The 17,510-nt window shown below is 53.0% G+C and overlaps 1 protein-coding gene across 4 annotated transcripts in view; it reads left to right on the forward strand.

Annotated features, from left to right (window-relative positions):
- The window catches only part of LOC144720820 (uncharacterized), a 48,630-nt gene that overhangs the window by 10,328 nt on the left and 20,792 nt on the right, over window positions 1–17,510 (forward strand). For 3 of the 4 annotated variants that reach the window (XM_078597887.1, XM_078597888.1, XM_078597890.1), the window contains exons 2-6: window positions 8,383–8,553; window positions 13,111–13,318; window positions 14,155–14,200; window positions 15,728–15,896; window positions 17,308–17,473. In XM_078597887.1, the coding sequence (XP_078454013.1) occupies window positions 8,383–8,553; window positions 13,111–13,318; window positions 14,155–14,200; window positions 15,728–15,896; window positions 17,308–17,473 (760 nt within the window). Of the gene's footprint in view, window positions 1–3,649; window positions 3,886–8,382; window positions 8,554–13,110; window positions 13,319–14,154; window positions 14,201–15,727; window positions 15,897–17,307; window positions 17,474–17,510 lie in introns of those variants that run through there. The other variant, XM_078597889.1, reaches the window with a different exon arrangement.

A 17,510-nucleotide genomic window follows, 5' to 3' on the forward strand; every position in this document is an offset into this window, starting at 1 on the left:
GGAGATTTGGGGGTGGCAGACATTGAGGGGCAGGCCTGTGCCCAACCGTGGCATCGTTGGCGGCTAAAAAAAGGGGGTAAAGTGTCGGGTAAGGTCATGTGGATTTGTGGCGTTGTTAAATCGTCTCGTGAAAGAAAACGTATCGCTTTGTATAGTCACGCGGTTCTCCTCTGGCTCTAGAGGCCCCCCAATGGCTGTGCCGCTGATGGGGATTTCTCGGCCGCGTCCCGTGCAGCCCTGGCTGGTCGGTGCGACGGCCCGTTGGTATGGACCATGGTGCAGGCCATGGTGCAGGCACAGATTCAGGGGGAGGGATCCCCCCCCCTCTCTCCCATCGTCGTAGTCCGGCACCAGCACCATTCTGGGCCCGTGGCCCCTGGTGGAGTTGCACCGCCTGCACACCCAGTAGCCACGCAACTGTGTCCCACCACGCGTCTCCCACTGCCCAGAAAATAACGCGAGAGGCGGCGAAAAACGTTGAACGCGATTCAGCCCAGAGGCGGGGCGGCTATGATCGCGAGGCGCCGTGTGTCCCCAGGGTCTTTAGTGCGTCTCTGAAACGTTAATGTGGTTTTACGAGCTCCCTAGCTACAAAGGCACGCTCATCGTGCGTGCAGCTTTTCTGCGCGTGTGTGTGTGTTGGCGCAGTTATGTCTGAAGCTGTGCGTGTGTGTTGCAGCGGTGTGTGTGACTGTGCAGCTGTGTATGTGCGTGTGAGTCGTGTGTGTGTGTGCGTATGAGTGAGTGCAGATAGAACTCGGCGACACGGGTTCGATTCCCGCTCACGGCTAACACCAGTGGCGATTATCTGAACTGGTCCTGCGCCTCCCCGAGGTCAGCTCTGCCTCAAATTAGTCCCTGGTGCGGTGTGTAAACATCGCCGCTGGGGAGACAAGTCGGGTGTGGTGCTGGCAACCCACTCCCTCGTGTGCCGTGTGTGTGCGTGCGTGCGTGCGAGTGTGTGCAGCCGTGTGTGTCCACGGGACGGCAGAGGCATGCCGACTATCTGCTTGCTTTGTCCGCGTGAGTGGACATTTGAGGAAGCACCAACTTAAACGTTCTTTCGTAATATAAAGATTCCCCTGTGTTTGTGTGTTTTTTTAGTCTGCCATAGAGAAATGTTTTAAACTACATTTTTGTTCATTGACGTGATTCATAGCGATGTGATAATAAATAATTGAATATGCACGTCAATCGACTAACACTGCCTTCAAACACGTTACCCAGTGGTGCACAATTAACAAAAACTCGGCACACTCATCGGTAAGAGAGATCAAAACAGACTTTCTCTTTTTAAGGGCCACGACGTTATTTTGAGAATCTCTTTTGTCAAAGAGGATCAACTCAAACCGCAAGGTTATGGTGCGCGTGGGTTGAGCGGTGTGGGGCGCAGTGGTTTGCACGCCGCAGAACGATGTCGACCACAGGTGTAATTCGTGGCCCTGCGGCTAACGTAGCTGGCGAATGATATCGGAACTGGTCTTGGGACCCCCCTCCTCCCCACACCGCCTCTCCCCGCCACAACAACAACGGCCATTTTCCACTAAGTGGCGGTGTCGTCACCACGGCGGTTGTGCCAGGCCATGTGCACTTTTAAGGCCACGTGAAGTTTCGAACTGCCCGCTTGCAAGTCACGGGACAGACCCAGGTGCCATGAGTTGATTTTTGTATCTAGGATTTTATGAAGCATTTTTGTCACAGCGCTTTACAAGAATTATAAATTCTACATTAGTATTGGCTGATGGGAAAGAAAGATGGGGTTTGAGTGATTGGGATGGGAAGGGGGATTACAAGGAAGGGTGACGATGGGGAAAGGGAGTGGGCGAGGTTAGGAAGGAGAAGGGTGGTTTAGGTTTTAAGGAAATATAAAAAATGGGGGAGAGGAGAGCGGGTAATGAGAGAGGTGGAGAGAGCTGCATTCGGCTGTAAACGCGGCGCCATTTCCGCAGCCGCGACCGATTGAAATGACTGGCCGATGCACCACCTGTGCCTCATACTGTATCAACTTGCTGTGTTTTAGCCACCCACCGCTCTGCTCGCTGTTGTGAGCGTGACTCCTCTGCCCTCAGTTGTTGCTGGAGGGCGACTACCTCCAACTGCCCAGTAGCATCCTTCATGAGCCTCCTCCGCGAGCCTCCACAGAGGCCGATCTTGACGCCACTGGTACAAGTCAACGGCAAATCCACTCGGCTCCACATCCTCTTGTATCATATCACTCGATCTATCCTATAGCACATGCCGCGCCAGTTTAGCCCCCTCTATCCGGCGGATGAAGAAAGGGGGGTTGGGTCCACATTTCGCAAGCATAGAGAAGGGAGACCGTGGCCATGGCCAAGAAGACCCGAAGCTTCGTGTGTAGTGAGAGACCAGGTAGTTTCTATACAGCGTTACGCAGCCGATGAAAAGGTAATGCCACTCGACAGATTCGGAGTGAGACCTCTGCTGTCAAACCGGAGGTGGTCATAAGCACACTGCCCAGGTATGGAAAACTTTCCACTCTCTCCACAACTCTCCTATCACCAATGGGGAGTTGAGGAGGTCGGAGTGTTTGGCACAACATACCCATGCTGGTGCTTAGTTTTGGAGGGGCTGATGGCAAGGTCCCATCTCTTAGTAGCACGCTCCAGATCTAGCAGCAGCGCCTCCAACTCCTCCTTTGAGTGAGCAACAATCATTAGATCATCAGCACACATAACATGGTTGACCAATAGGGAGCCATCCCTCCACCGCACCTGGGCATCAATCAGCCTCCCATTCTATCTGTACCAGATGGAAAGTCCTCAGTTATAGCCAACGAAGGCTTTTCAAACTATGTCGTCGAAAAATATGTTTAACAATGTGGGAGCCAGAGGACATTCCTGTCGCACCACAAGGCAAACAAGGAATGGCTCCGACTCCCGGCCACAGCGCTTTACCCGGGCCTGCCCACCATCATGACGGTCCTTCTTGACAGTGGGCAGAAAGTCAGGGACTCTGAAAGCCCCCCTCTCCACCCACACTTTCAACAATCCCCACTCGCCCGTGTTTATGAAGTACGGTCAAACAAACTCCACAACTGACACCGTGTGGGGAGACCAATCGGAAGTCGATTAACAAATGGCTCTAAATTATCATAATTATTATAATTGTCTTGGTTCATGATCAGACACACAGACCCAAGCTATACCAGACAGTGCAATGCCATCAGAACACTGCAGCTGACGTGAAAAGTTGTTTTTATTTGCATGAGAGCAGTGTTTTAGCTTCCAGATCGAGTCTCTCTGATTGCCCTCGGTCCGTGCCCAATTATGGCCACCACACGGCACCATCCACCAGGGACCAATCGGCTGAGCAGCCTGCGCCAATGCAGGTAGGAGGGCCCTCATGGCCGGTTTGTTCGGTCAGTCGCTTGGCTGGTTCCTGGAGGGTGGGTGGGGGGCAGCAGGATGCGGTGGGGTCAATTTGGAGTGATCGTGAGTGCGTGCGTGCGTGTGTGCGTGAGCCAGTCGCACGCACGGGGAAACCAGGGGAGCAGCCAGAACCTGACATGTGGGCCTTATCATCGAGCCATCTCCTGAATGTGGGGTGTGGTGCGGCGGAGGAGGAGGCGGGCGAGCGGGTGGAGGAAGCGGCGAGGGCTGCGATGGGGGTGCCTTTGTGCCGCCGCCGCCGCCAGTCAAGACCTGCGGCTTGCCCCGTGCGCACGGAGCTCTGCCTTGGCAGCGGAGGCAGGCGCTCCCGTGGCCACGACCGCTGCCGGGAGGAGGAAGGCTTATCGTGGCTTCTGACAAGCAGAGGGCTGCTTTGCCCTGCGGCCTCGGCTGCTGCCGCCTTCCTCACTGGTGACCATTGCAGGTTGTTCCAAGCCGTGCTCCTGTTTGGAATTTGCTGGGATCGGTCCGAGAGGCAAGTTTTTTTTTGCCGTAAAATTTTAATTCAGATATTTATTGCTTGCAATAAGAAGTTGTTTATTCGGTTAATTGATTTCGGAATCGAAATAATAATAATAATGTACAGCCCTTTGTCAAGCCGTCGCTGGATGCCGTGTTGGTCGTGGGGGTTTTGCCTGAACCTGCTTTGTGATGTTGGTTGATGTGGCTCGGTGTAGGGGGGAGCGCTGACGGTCGGTTCAAATGTCACTCTCCGTGTCCAGGATCGTGGGTCTCTTTTGATGCCCACGTACGTCGCTGTGCATTGGCACAGCGCTTGCTTCATGACACAGCTGAACCTTTTCCGCTGTGTGGCTTTGAGGTTTTACGGCACGTTTCTGCCGACTTAGCACGAGAGAGAGTTTATCGCGTGAATCTTTCCAGAACGTTTTACTGCAGCGACTGCGTCGGGGAAGCTGCAACACAAATTTAAATAATACATTTTTGCTTCGTGTGTAGTTCGCGCAGGGTTCCGCCTTGACCGCTTGAATCGTCTGTCCTTGTCAAGCATCACGGCTAAAGCCAAACTGCCGTGGTCATTGTTCATGGGCTCGGTAGCCTCGGGGCAGGCTCGACAAACGGCAGCTAGAGAGGCCGCCACCACCGCCAATTACAGTCGGGGAAGCCGGTGAGAGGAAGCGTCCCGGTAAACACTCGAGGAATCCACTGGGGCTCGGCAACTTGTCTAAACATGACACCTGTTGCATACCTGGTCAGTCTGCACACACATCGGTACGGCGGTGGCACCTGGGTTATAGTCGATGGGTGTACCTCGACCAAACAACTTCACCGCCGCCTCCAACAATACGGTTCCTTCTGCTGCAAGAGCTGACACTTGCCGATGGGGTTGGGAGTGGTGGGGGGGTGCCACGTGCCCCCCCAATGATCCGATAAAAATCCCGAATTTCGATCGGATCATTGGGGTTTATTAGTAATACATCTTAATTTTGTGACTCCCACTGCCACTGTGTAGCATATTAATGTGCCAGGGGACTTTATGAGATGATGGGACAAGTAACGGCAAAGCAGTTATAAGTGACTCACAGAATTGTGCGCGGTTGCGTATACAGTACACGACTTCCCTGAAGGCATTCACCTTCAGCGAGCGCGATGCCGATCACACAACACGGTTCGAATTCGACCCTCGATCGATGGCTGCGCCATCGCCACACACGCGTCGAATAAAAAGCAAGGGACAAGTCCTTACTCACTAATAACTCCTCTATTATTTTTCATTGCTGGAGGGATTGCCCCCCCCCCCCCCTGCCTGAAAATCTTGGCTCCGCTTTGGAGTGTCGGGGCAGTCTGGGTCGGCACGCATATCGCCCTTTGCCAACGCAACTCACGGCTGGATGGGGGAGTTCATCCATCCCATGTGGGCCGTGGGGGCTGTTTGACCGTACTGGGTGGCGCGGGTTGGCGAAAGCGGAGAGCATAGAATTACAGTACAACCAATGGTGTTGTTGCGCTGCCCTCTGCTGCGCACGTCGCTCCGCAGCCCATAACGCCTGTCTCTGTGTCGTGGTTGATCATCCACGTGCTATCCAGGCTCAAGCCTGTGTTTAGCTTCTGAGATCTGGTGAGATTGGGGTGCACTGCGGGTGATTTGGCCACAGGCTGTATCAGTTTACAGTGCGAATAGTTTGACGAGGCAAATTGTGAGAGGTAGGGTTTGTTTCTGTTGCCTCTAAACTAAATAAAAGTCTCAGACTTCCTCCCAAGGGGGATCCTCGAGTCAAGACAACCCACACAGCCACCGATGAGCACGAGACCGAGTCCAGTCTCAGCTTGGTCTTCTCTCAATGCATTCTTAGCCTCCCCTCATCAGTTGGTCACGGTTGTAAATGTAAAATATAAACCTTTAGTACAAAATCGTACAAACCCAAGTCTCGGTTGGTTGTTGTGTCGAACCACGGAGCTATCAAAATAATCAGATTCCAGAGCAAGGGTCAAGGTGACGAGTAAACACGCAACTGGGGGTTTGCAAACAACAACGAAAGGGAATATGGCAAGGATTTCCAGCCGGACACACGGCAATGAGATAACGCAAATCACGTGAACAAGGTCACTGTTGACGGCAGAGGAAAGCGCTCGGTCAGGATCGACCCAAGTCCAACGCGGTTCCTAGATGGATCGTGCGGAACGTCCAGACTCCAAGTGCTTGGTCATGGAAGCAGGGGCTGGGGCCTCGGCTCGCAGGCCTCGGACACGGGCCCAAGTGGGCCCACAGAGGTCGCAGGCCCGCAGGGCGCAGACGCGGGTCGAGCGGGGCGGCACACAAATTTTTTCTGGAGGAATCCAATGAGCTATAAAGTGCTTTCTCACAGACGTTCAATTTGTTAAACTCGCGCAATATTTACGCTCGTTGATCGGTGGAGAATTGGCAGCCCTGTTTACGTTATGTAAAGGCAGTGGTCTGCTCTCTAACTGCATAGCGCGTGCCTCGTCTCCGTAGTCGTGTTTCGAGCTGCGATGGCTTTGTGCTGCGGCAAGGACTGCAGTGAAAATTATTCTCCCGGTGGCAGTTTTGTCAGGGTGTGTGGGTGTTGATGGCTTTGTGTGTGCACGGGCGTGTGCCTGTGTGTGTGCGTGCCCGCTCACGGCCAACACCAGTAACGAGTATCTGAACCGCTCCTGAGCCTCTCCTAGGTTGACTCGGCCTCAAATGAGTACCTGGTGTGATGTATGAGCATCGCCACTAGGGAGACAAAGGTGGCCGGGCATGGTGTTGCCCACCCACCCCTTTGTGTGCCATGCCAGCCTTCATAGGTGCTCGCTTACAGCACATGCCCCAACAGTCTGTTAAGGCTACACGGGGGATCTTTGTGTGCATGCCACAAAATGCTTCTGTTTTTCACTTCTAAGGAAAACCTATTGAGCGTGCATTGTTTGTCGGCGTGCGTGGCGACATGTAGGTGTGTGTGTGCAAGAGCGCCCATATGTGTAGGTATCGGAATGTGCATGTGGGCTGCATGTGTGCGTGAAGGAGAGCGCTTGCATCTGCAAGTCGCGGAGGAGCGCTGATAGAGAAATTAAACTGAGCCGGTGCACTTCTGGCTTGTGGCAGCCGGGTCTGGCCGTTCAGCTCTTCTGGGAGCTCTTTCTTGGCCATCGGCTGCCAGGCGCCTCCTCAAACCCCAACGGATGTAAAATTGAGGGAAGGAGCTCAAAAACGTTGATTTTATTTCGCGAATTCTGCCATTGTTACGGCTCCTTGGTCTGTTGGGTTTCATGTGAGGAACCCACCGGGTAAACACCATGTGGGGTTTGGGCATCGTGAGCGAGCGCGCTTTCCTGCACAATCAGATAACATCAACAAAAACACTAAAAGTAAATATTTTGGAAACGGTTAATCGGGCAGCGACATTCAGACCCAGACATTTTGTAAATAACTGCCTCCTCCCCAGTGCGATCTGGAAGCTCAACTACACTACTCGGAGCACAGTGCTGTGAGAATCGCCACATCCTAGAAGCCTGCACAGTGCTGGGCATGGTCAGAGCCCACATAGTTGTACTCGGCCTTCTGTTGCACTCCCGATAGGAACTGACCTGGAATGTCTCCGTGTGCAAGGATGCATTCTGCTGACACCACAGGTATTCTATTCCAGCATCTGATTAGATCCGATGCGAGGATTAAGGCCAGGGCAAAAGTGCCCTCTCGCACGCTCGCTTGATCTCTTTCTCTTTCTCCCGCTGGTAATTTTCCGCAATTGCCACATGCTGCTCCTTATTGTTTTGAAATAAATGCGTCCTTAAAACAACATGTACACGCACAAAACAATTGCGCAATGCTGTGTCCTTGATGCTTTGGGGTACCCATATCATTTCCACAGGGCTTAGTTTCTTTTGGGCTGGTGAGGGGCGAGCCTGGGACTGGTTCGGCTTTAACTCACCACTGGTCTTAACTATTAACAACAGCACAAACTCTACACGCCGTGCTAGACCGGGACCAATATCATCGTGAAGTCGCACACGCCGTTAGGCAGCACTAAAGAAGAAGAAGGTCTTAACTAAAGCCCGGGAATGGAACTCGGGCCCGCCAGGCTCACGGCGCAGCGCACGAACTGCTGCGTCGTGAGCCCACCACTCTCATTTCGTAAATGAGAGTCAGAAAATTCCTCTCGGTGAGAAGATTGGGTCAAGGTGAAGCACTCGTGCGGCCGTGTATCTGCTGAGGCTCGCCCCAGGTTCGGTTGACGTGGAGGTCGCGTGGGTCTATTGGGTGTGGTGTCACGGTTCGGACTGGTTGAGGCTGACCGAAGTGGTTTTTGGAGGTGAGCGCTGAGCTGGCACCATGCAGCCGCCCGTGAAATGAAGCATTCATCGTCATCGATTTCAAAACTTTAACGCACAAACCTACACGAGAGGTGGGGTACGAGCCCTTCATCTCGCGGGGGCCTGTAGCACAATTGGAAGTAATCCTTTTGGACATTTTTTCAAAGCAGTGTGCTGCTGCTGTTCTTGTTGTCCGCAGACCGGGAGTTTGTCCGCGAATCTCCCGCCGTTCCTCGTGGACGAGGGAGGCGACCCCGGCGCGATGGCGACCCGGGGCCGGGGCGTGGGCGCCTTGGAGCCGCCGGCGTTCGTGCTGCCCCCGCGGAACGTGCGCTCCACGCTGTGGGGTCGCGCCCTCTTCAGCTGCACGGTGGGTGGCGTCGCTCGCACGGCTCCCGGTGCTTGTTGGGGTTTCTTCGCCAGGGGCTCGATTTCCTCCCCGAATATTTGATAGGACTCCGTTTTTTTACTCTATTGACTTATTAGTCTCATTCGTATCGCGAGGTACACTGGATGTGGAGTGCCCAGGGTACGTAAATATATTTATCAAGTCACCAACCCGAGAGCAATTTCCCCCTGTGTCTCATTGAAGTGAAATGCAGAGTCCCTTCATAAAACCAGGGTGTTTTAAAGGTTATGGTGATCAGAAGCGGTAGACGAGTGTTCATCAATTAAAGTTGATTATTACAGCCACGGTACGTTCATGAAATCGAGTGTTTTAAAAACTGACGATTCGTGAAGAGTGCAGATCCATAATTAATGTTACCTTTCAGAAAATGATAAATTCACCAAAGAAACAAAAGACAAGGGAACAAAACAAATGAGATGGTACAAATTTGACAAATAATCAATTGTTGAATTGGTTGGTGACCCCGACCATGGGCCGATCAGCTGTCTGTGTGTGTGTGTGATTTTAAGGTTTAGCATGCCCACTAAGTGACAGGGACGATGGTAACTATTGCACCATCGCAACCAAACACGGGTGTGTGGTTGTAGCCGATGGTGGGAGCGGCGATCTGCGGTGGTCTGGTCACGCGACCGGGCGAGTCTGAGCAGGCCCGGACCGCCACTCTGCAACCACGCGGCTCGTGTCAAGGATGGCCTCTTTCTTTCGCCAAGGCCAGGAAGATGCTGCACTGAGCAGCCCACTCTGGTGGTGTTACCCTCAAGTGCCAAGCGATGCAGCTTGCCGAGACAAACCGGCAAGCTGAAAAACCGTGGGATTCCGATGCAAATCCGGTTTTTGTGGAGATTGGATCTGAAGTTTCTGCTTTAGTGCGTGTGGGCGCAACATGCAGGCTTGTGTTTGCTTGTTCACCAATGGCTCTTTTTGTCACCACCACTCACGGTTCCAATTAGAGACTTTGTCTCCAACCGGTTTTTGTAAATTGTTCCCAGAAACACGCGCCGCATTCTGCCATTGTCTAGTCGTGCCGTCGTCGTGCATGGCTGATGAAGGAAGCTTCTGCGTGCCAAACATTTTTTTCGTGCGCTAAATAGTTTCCAGACTGGACGATTATACGGGTTTGTTTACCAAAAGCAAAAAGATTGATTTTGAGTGAAAGCCAAGTGCCCCTTGGCTGCGAGCCATAGTCCTACTTATAGCCGCTTGTAAACAACATTAATGGCGGTGATGTTATTCGATGGGGATGCGAGTTTGGCCCAAGAGATGGGACGGCAGCATCACTTCAAGAAGACGCCTATATGGCAGCACAATAATTAGTTTATTTAAATGTAAGTCACTTTTGCCTTACAATCTAAGCTCAACCTCTTGCCTTCCAATCTAAGCTCAACGAGAGCATAAGGTGACCGACTTTCCCCGCATTGGGGTAAAAACAGCTGCAGTTGTCTGTGGCCTGTCATCTTAAGTTTCGTGTTGTAATCAGAGTGTGCGCTGGCAAGTCTATAGAATGTTGGGAGGAGGGGTGCGGTGGGTTTTGGGAGACACCAAGCTCCCTGGGTTTACGACGTCGCGGGAAGGAGGGGGGAACGGCACATCGGTCCTGTCTCAGCACTGGCCGCTATTTAGCCCAGAGGATCGGTCGACGTTCCACTGCCCCCCCCACCCCCACCCCAGCGGCCACAAATCACGAACCCCGCAGGCACCGAGAAGACGATGACGACGGCAGTTGGCGCCCGTGGCCCCGTTCATCCTTGAGCCGTGTGGATCGCGGCCTTGATGCCATCGCTGGTGCCTCCTTTGGGTGAAGGCATTCGGTTGCCCGTTTCGAGGATGTCCTGCGATCGTTTCTCCAGATTGTTCCGTTCTCCTGCACGATCGGGACCCCCCCACCCCTCCCACCACACCTCTGGCTCCAACCCAGCAATGCCCTCCTGCTGTGTCCGTTCTCAGAACTGTATGGGGCACTGGCCCAGCCCCCAGCAGTCACAGTGATATGGGCATCACCAACGATCTGTGCTGTTAGATACAGAGCGTGGCATGCTTCCAATATACATCGTGTTTGTATATGTGTGGCGATGTATCTGATAGATATATATATACATACAGTGAGGGAAAAAAGTATTTGATCCCCTGCTGATTTTGTACGTTTGCCCACTGACAAATAAATGATCAGTCTATAATTTTAATAGTAGGTTTATTTGAACAGTGAGAGACAGAATAACAACAACAAAATCCAGAAAAACGCATGTCAAAAATGTTATAAATTGATTTGCATTTTAATGAGGGAAATAAGTATTTGACCCCTCTGCAAAAATTGACTTAGTACTTGGTGGAAAAACCCTTGTTGGCAATCACAGAGGTTAGACGTTTTTTGTAGTTGGCCACCAAGTTTGCACACATCTCAGGAGGGATTTTGTCCCACTCCTCTTTGCAGATCTTCTCCAAGTCATTAAGGTTTCGAGGCTGACGTTTGGCAACTCGAACCTTCAGCTCCCTCCACAGATTTTCTATGGGATTAAGGTCTGGAGACTGGCTAGGCCATTCCATGACCTTAATGTGCTTCTTCTTGAGCCACTCCTTTGTTGCCTTGGCTGTGTGTTTTTGGGTCATTGTCATGCTGGAATACCCATCCACGACCCATTTTCAATGCCCTGGCTGAGGGAAGGAGGTTCTCACCCAAGATTTGACGGTACATGGCCCCATCCATTGTCCCTTTGATGCGGTGGAGTTTTCCTGTCCCCTTAGCAGAAAAACACCCCCAAAGCATAATGTTTCCACCTCCATGTTTGACAGTGGGGATGGTGTTCTTGCGGTCATAGGCAGCATTCCTCCTCCTCCAAACACGGCGAGTTGAGTTGATGCCAAAGAGCTCCATTTTGGTCTCATCTGACCACAATACTTTCACCCAGTTGTCCTCTGAATCATTCAGATGTTCATTGGCAAACTTCAGAGGGCATGTATATGTGCTTTCTTGAGCAGGGGGACCTTGCGGGTGCTGCAGGATTTCAATCCTTCACGGCGTAGTGTGTTACCAACTGTTTTCTTGGTGACTATGGTCCCAGCTGCCTTGAAATCATTGACAAGATCCTCCCGTGTAGTTCTGAGCTGATTCCACACCGTTCTCATGATCATTGCAACTCCACGAGGTGAGATCTTGCATGGAGCCCCAGGCCGAGGGAGATTGACAGTTCTTTTGTGTTTCTTCCATTTGCGAAATAATCGCACCAACTGTTGTCACCTTCTCACCAAGCTGCTTGGCGATGGTCTTGTAGCTCATTCCAGCCTTGTGTAGATCTACAATCTTGTCCCTGACATCCTTGGAGAGCTCTTTGGTCTTGGCCATGGTGGAGAGTTTGGAATCTAATTGATTGATTCTGTGAACAGGTGTCTTTTATACAGGTAACAAGCTGAGATTAGGAGCACTCCCTTTAAGAGTGTGCTCCTAATCTCAGCTCGTTACCTGTATAAAAGACACCTGGGAGCCAGAAATCTTTCTGATTGAGAGGGGGTCAAATACTTATTTCCCTCATTAAAATGCAAATCAATTTATAACATTTTTGACATGCGTTTTTCTGGATTTTGTTGTTGTTATTCTGTCTCTCACTGTTCAAATAAACCTACCATCAAAATTATAGACTGATAATTTCTTTGTCAGTGGGCAAACGTACAAAATCAGCAGGGGATCAAATACTTTTTTCCCTCACTGTACACCGTGTACGCATATGTGTATGTATCAGATAGATATGAACACATATGCCTACACTGTCTGTTTATGTATCTGAGAGATATGACACCTGCATATAATTTAAATTACATGTAGGCATCATGATGCCGTTCATATCGCTATTTCTAGTGTTGAATATAATTTGCATAAATGTATTCGGGACAGGTAGAAAATATTTAAGCTTGAGAAATGTGCCTATGGAATGATAGATTAGTCAATTACTTATATAAGGAATGCTGCCTGAATAATATTAGGCAAATTCTATTAATGAGTTTTTTTTTACGTGAGAGAAACCCAACTTACCCAGAAAATACCTACAAGTATGAAAATGCAACATTCATGGGTTTCGCACAGATGGATTCAAGAATGTACTCGTGTCTTGCCATCTTCTGTCCACATCCGGAGCCGAAGCTTACACTTCCTGATGTTCCAAGGCGGTGATCTGCCATTCTAAGTACAAACTAGGCTTGAAACCTGCCGAGCTTCTGAGCTCGTGCAGTCAATACTCACCCATATGCAATGAGCTCCGGAGCGCTCAGAGCAATTTGGTCGTGGATAGCGGTAATGGAGGATCAAGTTTTATGAAAAATGTCTCTGCATTCACTTCTGCCTCTTTCCACCCCTCACCTTCCACATTTTTTTCTCCGGCCCCTCGGCGCTCAAAAACCAAAATCAAAGCAAAAACGCTCAATTGCTTGTGCGCACTTTCGTGAACAGTTAAAAATCGCTGTCGTTTTCTCACCGCGCGTTTTTCACCCCCCTCTCCTGGCTCCCCGTCACTTTCTCGCCCCCGCCGCCAGGTGAGCGGGAGTCCCGAGCCCACGGTCACCTGGTGGCACGACGGAGTGGCCCTGACGAGCGGCGGCCGCGGATGCGCCCAGCGCTCGCGCCCCGGGGCCTACAGCCTGGAGATCCGAGGCCTCGTGGCTGCCGACGCCGGCCGGTACGAGTGCGAGGCCTCCAACGACGCCGGCAGCTGCCGCCTCGCGGTGCAGCTCACCGTCGAGGGTGAGGTTTGCCTTGGGGCATTGCTGCCTCCACTGGCTACTGCCTACGCCGCCACCCCCACCGCCACTGCAGCCACAAACCGCCTTCGGCGTATTCATGAGGGTCAAATTGAACGTGGATCGGCGGGTGTCAACTGCGAGGGAAACTTCCTCCTGGATTGGTGAAGAACGGAGCGAGGTTTGATTGAGGCGAATGTGCCCGCGTTGCCATGAGTGGGCGATAGCGATGCTCTACATTGGTGCCATAGTTGTCGAGTGCGCAGGCAGCGTAACTGCTCTATGCACCAGAACCCGTGGCAACCGCGCTACCAAACTTCCCCAGAAATTGCACTCTTGTGTACGCACGTAGAAATGGACGAACCCAATAGCCGATTGTACATGGACAGCATGCAATAGACAGCATCCTCTACAACTAGAGCAGCCAATTGATAATTATGGATCGGCTGAATGTGCCGGGCACACACGGGCAACGCCGCCAACAATCCATGACCTGCACCGTTTCAACCCAGCCCGTGGAGCAAGCGTGACGTGGGGCTATGTTGGGCATCGATGGCTCTGCTGCAATAATGTCTGGCTATACTGGGAGAGGGTGGGCGGTGGTGGTCGAGCGGGGTGGGGGTTCAGCAGGCAGGGGGGTGGGGGCAGTGGGGGGGGAGGGGAAGTCGTGCCGCTTGTCAGCAGAGTTGGCAGTGAGTGTACTCCTGTCAGCGGAAAGGGCACGTTGGGGGCGGGAGGGAGTTTAGGGAGGGGAAGGCGGTGGTGTATCAAACGAGTCACGTAACGAGGTTGTGGTGACGATGTGGTAGTGACGAGGTGCTGCTCCGTGTAACCCCGCAGATCCGAGGTCTCCGACGTCAAGGCAACAAGAAGCCAAGGAGCCCAGGTAATGAGACGGGATCCAGGCCGAGTTGGCGCGAGCGAGCGAGCAGGTCGCTGTGTGCGTGGAGTACGCGCGGTGTGACCCGCGTCCTCTCTTCGCACTCGCTCTCGGTGTCGGAATTGTGACCAACTCGTTGCTGTGCTCTAACATTCACAGACCAGTCGGCGTTTCACTGCTTCTCTGACTCGGTGTTTTAGTCTGCGCTTCGCTCCCACCCATTATCAAGTTCGTGTTCCGCTGTCTCGCTCATTATCAAGGCCATCGGTATTTCCTGTGTGGGTCATTCGGCCGCAGTATACCACGCATGTGGGCGTGAAAGACAAATGTGGCCGCCCCATTCACCCCACGGCCCCGGAGAGGACGGCGGCGTTGCCTGCCCATTCTACGCGGGGTCCAGGGCCAGATCCACTGTTCCACGGGGATATTTGACCAATGAAGCCCAGGATGACAATAGCGACCACAAGTGGGAGCGTGGGCCCCCCTCGTTCTCCTGTGGCCTCCTTTTGCGGAGCCGTTTCTACCCTGGCGTGACCGCTCGCAGTTGCCGCAGCACCAACCAGGGAGCGGCAGCGCGGCTTGCTGGCGTGCATGCGTGGGTAACTGGCGGGGATCGGAGGGGGTGGCCTGGAGCCGGCACTGATACCGTTTGCCACGGTGACGAGCGCTGACATGTGGGTGGGAGGGTTGCATAATGTTCACCTGCGACTGGTGACGCTACACGCGCACCGCGACGAACTTTGGAATGGAGCAAAAAAAAACACTGCCGCACTTGAAATGGGAGTCGGTGTGTCGTGCTTGCGCAAGTGGTGTTTTTATCTTCCACCTTGCTCCTTCCCATGCCCCCCTGGGGAGTAAATCGACGCGTCCCGTGCACATGCAGCATGCGCGCGAACGAGCGTAAAGCATAACGCAGTGGTGGAGTTAATAAATCTGTGTGTGCAACGCGCTCTAGAGGGTCTGCCTGAGCTGGGAGACGTGGAGACCGATTCTCTTCCACGTCATCCGATTTTTGGCAGAACTTTGCCGAAGCCTCCAAGGCACGACGCGTTTCGGCCACGTGACACTGCCCCCTGCCCCCGTACTATTTACTTCGGACCGTTGCGTTCGATCGCAGTAAGCAAAAGAAGAAAAAGAAAAAACGAACATGGCAACGAAATGGTAGGGTGCTTGTAGGAAACCTCCCGCTGTTATGGATTCCGCCATAACGCACGGTGTAGTGCGTGCGTCGCGCTCGCAGCAGTCCGCGTGTCTGCACGGCATGAGTAGATGCAAACTGACGGTCTGCAACAACATTTGTCGAGCAACTCTATAATGATTTTGCAAGCGCAACGCAGCTCCATTAAGGAAAGAGGGCGAGCAAATAAGTAAATATATAAATGATATATAATAAGTAATTATAACGAGCCGCGATCCCTGAATAGGTCATGTGTTATCTCTCGGCGCGAGCTCTCCGCCGGCCCGCTTGCCACCCCACGCCCCCCGCCCTCACCTTCTGCCGCCGCTCCCCGCTCCCCTCTCCCCGCCGCCCAGGCCATTCGATGCCAAACATCACCGCGGCGGAGTCCTCCAGACGCCCTGGCAGGAGTCTCCCCCTCGCTTCGCGCAGAAGCCGAGCGGCGCGCTTGTGAAGGAGGGCGGCACGGCGCGTTTCTCTTGCCGGCCCACGGGCAGGCCGAGCCCCACGGTCGCGTGGCACAGGGTGAGTTCGACTTCCGGTTAGAGACCCGCTAACAGAAGCTGAGTGGGGTCTGCTTATATACTCCCCCTCCTGCCCACCCTTTAGCCACTGACATGTTCGAGCTGTAACGGGGCCGCCGTGCAGAGCCCCCAGCCCTGTGCGGTTCAGGGAGTAGCAAGGTTGTTTCTCTGCTGCAGGACACGAGCCGTCGCATGGGTGATGATCTCACTTGGGTCAAGTGGGCCGTCTGATTGCGGTGTGCGGCTGAAATTCCGAGCCCCTGCCCTTGGTCCTGCTTGGTCTCAAGGCAGATTGATGCGAGGCCAGAGTGGCACGCTTTTGGTTCTGCCTCTGCTTGCCTCCTAATAGCTGGTGGAAAAACCACCCATACCGTGAGGGGTCCCCATGCTGGTTTGGCTCCGGTGCATCAGTGGAAATGAGGTATTAGAGACGCAGCCCCATGGGGCGAGTGGCAGGGGCTGAGCAATTTGGTGTGCGGGTGGTGCAAATTTTACCAGGGGGCCCCTCCCAAACACTCTGCAACAACGCTTGGAATTCCCTCCGCTCGGGAAGTGAGTGCGATGATTCGTGAATCCTTAACAGTTCTGGGTCGTCATTTAAATGGATCAAGAGGAGACTCTCCACATAGTCGGGTCTCGCCTTGATGGCCCTTGCCTCGATTAAGTGTTGCAGCTGGTGAATGCCACCTGCTTTGAATAATTATTCCAAAATCGGGCCATTTTCCTGCGCATTATTATTTCTCACTTCAGTTGACTTCATTCCATTTAAGTTATTTCGTATTTGTTTGATGCTCTGTGATCACGCTCCCCTGCCTCGGCCGCTGAAGGGGAAGGTACTGCGTGCAGTAAAAATTCATCCAGGGAAGGAAAACGTCCTTCTGGCTGCAAGCGTGACCCATTTTTTTTGTCCTTGTGCTCTGAATCTTTCAGAGGCTTGGGTGCCATCCAATTTTTGTTGCACGAACAAGTATAACAAATAAATAAAATAAACAACTGTACAATTCTATGGGACAACAGATCAGACTCTTGATTTACAAGGCCACAAACCTTATGCTTGCTTGAGCCAGCCCCTCCATGCTAGCCAAGCGGCGTGTGTTCGAACGCGATAGCCCACGCCTGACGTCACGACGCTCGAAACAAAAGCCCCCTTCGTCGAACCCGCGTCACGTTCTCATTTAAATCCTAGATCGTCTTCACTTAAAATGATCACCCGGTCCCCAGGGACCGCTTGCCTGCACACGAGAGCTAAAACTAATGACGACAACGACAAAAAAGAACAACGGCACCCTCTATTCCTAAATTGCTGCTTCTGGGCTGCCCTGTGACCTCCAACCGGACAGCGAGGCACTGGAAACCGCCCTCTTGGTGCCGGTTGTGATGCGTGCGCCGCGGATTTGTCTTGGTGCCGGCAGAGCGGCGTGGAGCTGACCCCCGGCGGACGGGTCGCGTTTGGAGAGGCGGACGGCGTGCACTGGCTGGCGGTGGCGGACGTCGGCGCCGGTGACGCCGGCAGCTACGCCTGCGTCCTCGCCAACGCTGCCGGAACAGTGAGCGCCAGCACCGAGCTGCGCTTGCAAGGTACCCCACGGCCAGCGGTGCCGAGTGCCGCACCCGT

This window comes from Lampetra planeri, chromosome 10, assembly GCF_965212315.1.
Source record: "Lampetra planeri chromosome 10, kcLamPlan1.2.h2, whole genome shotgun sequence".
NCBI lineage: Eukaryota > Metazoa > Chordata > Hyperoartia > Petromyzontiformes > Petromyzontidae > Lampetra > Lampetra planeri.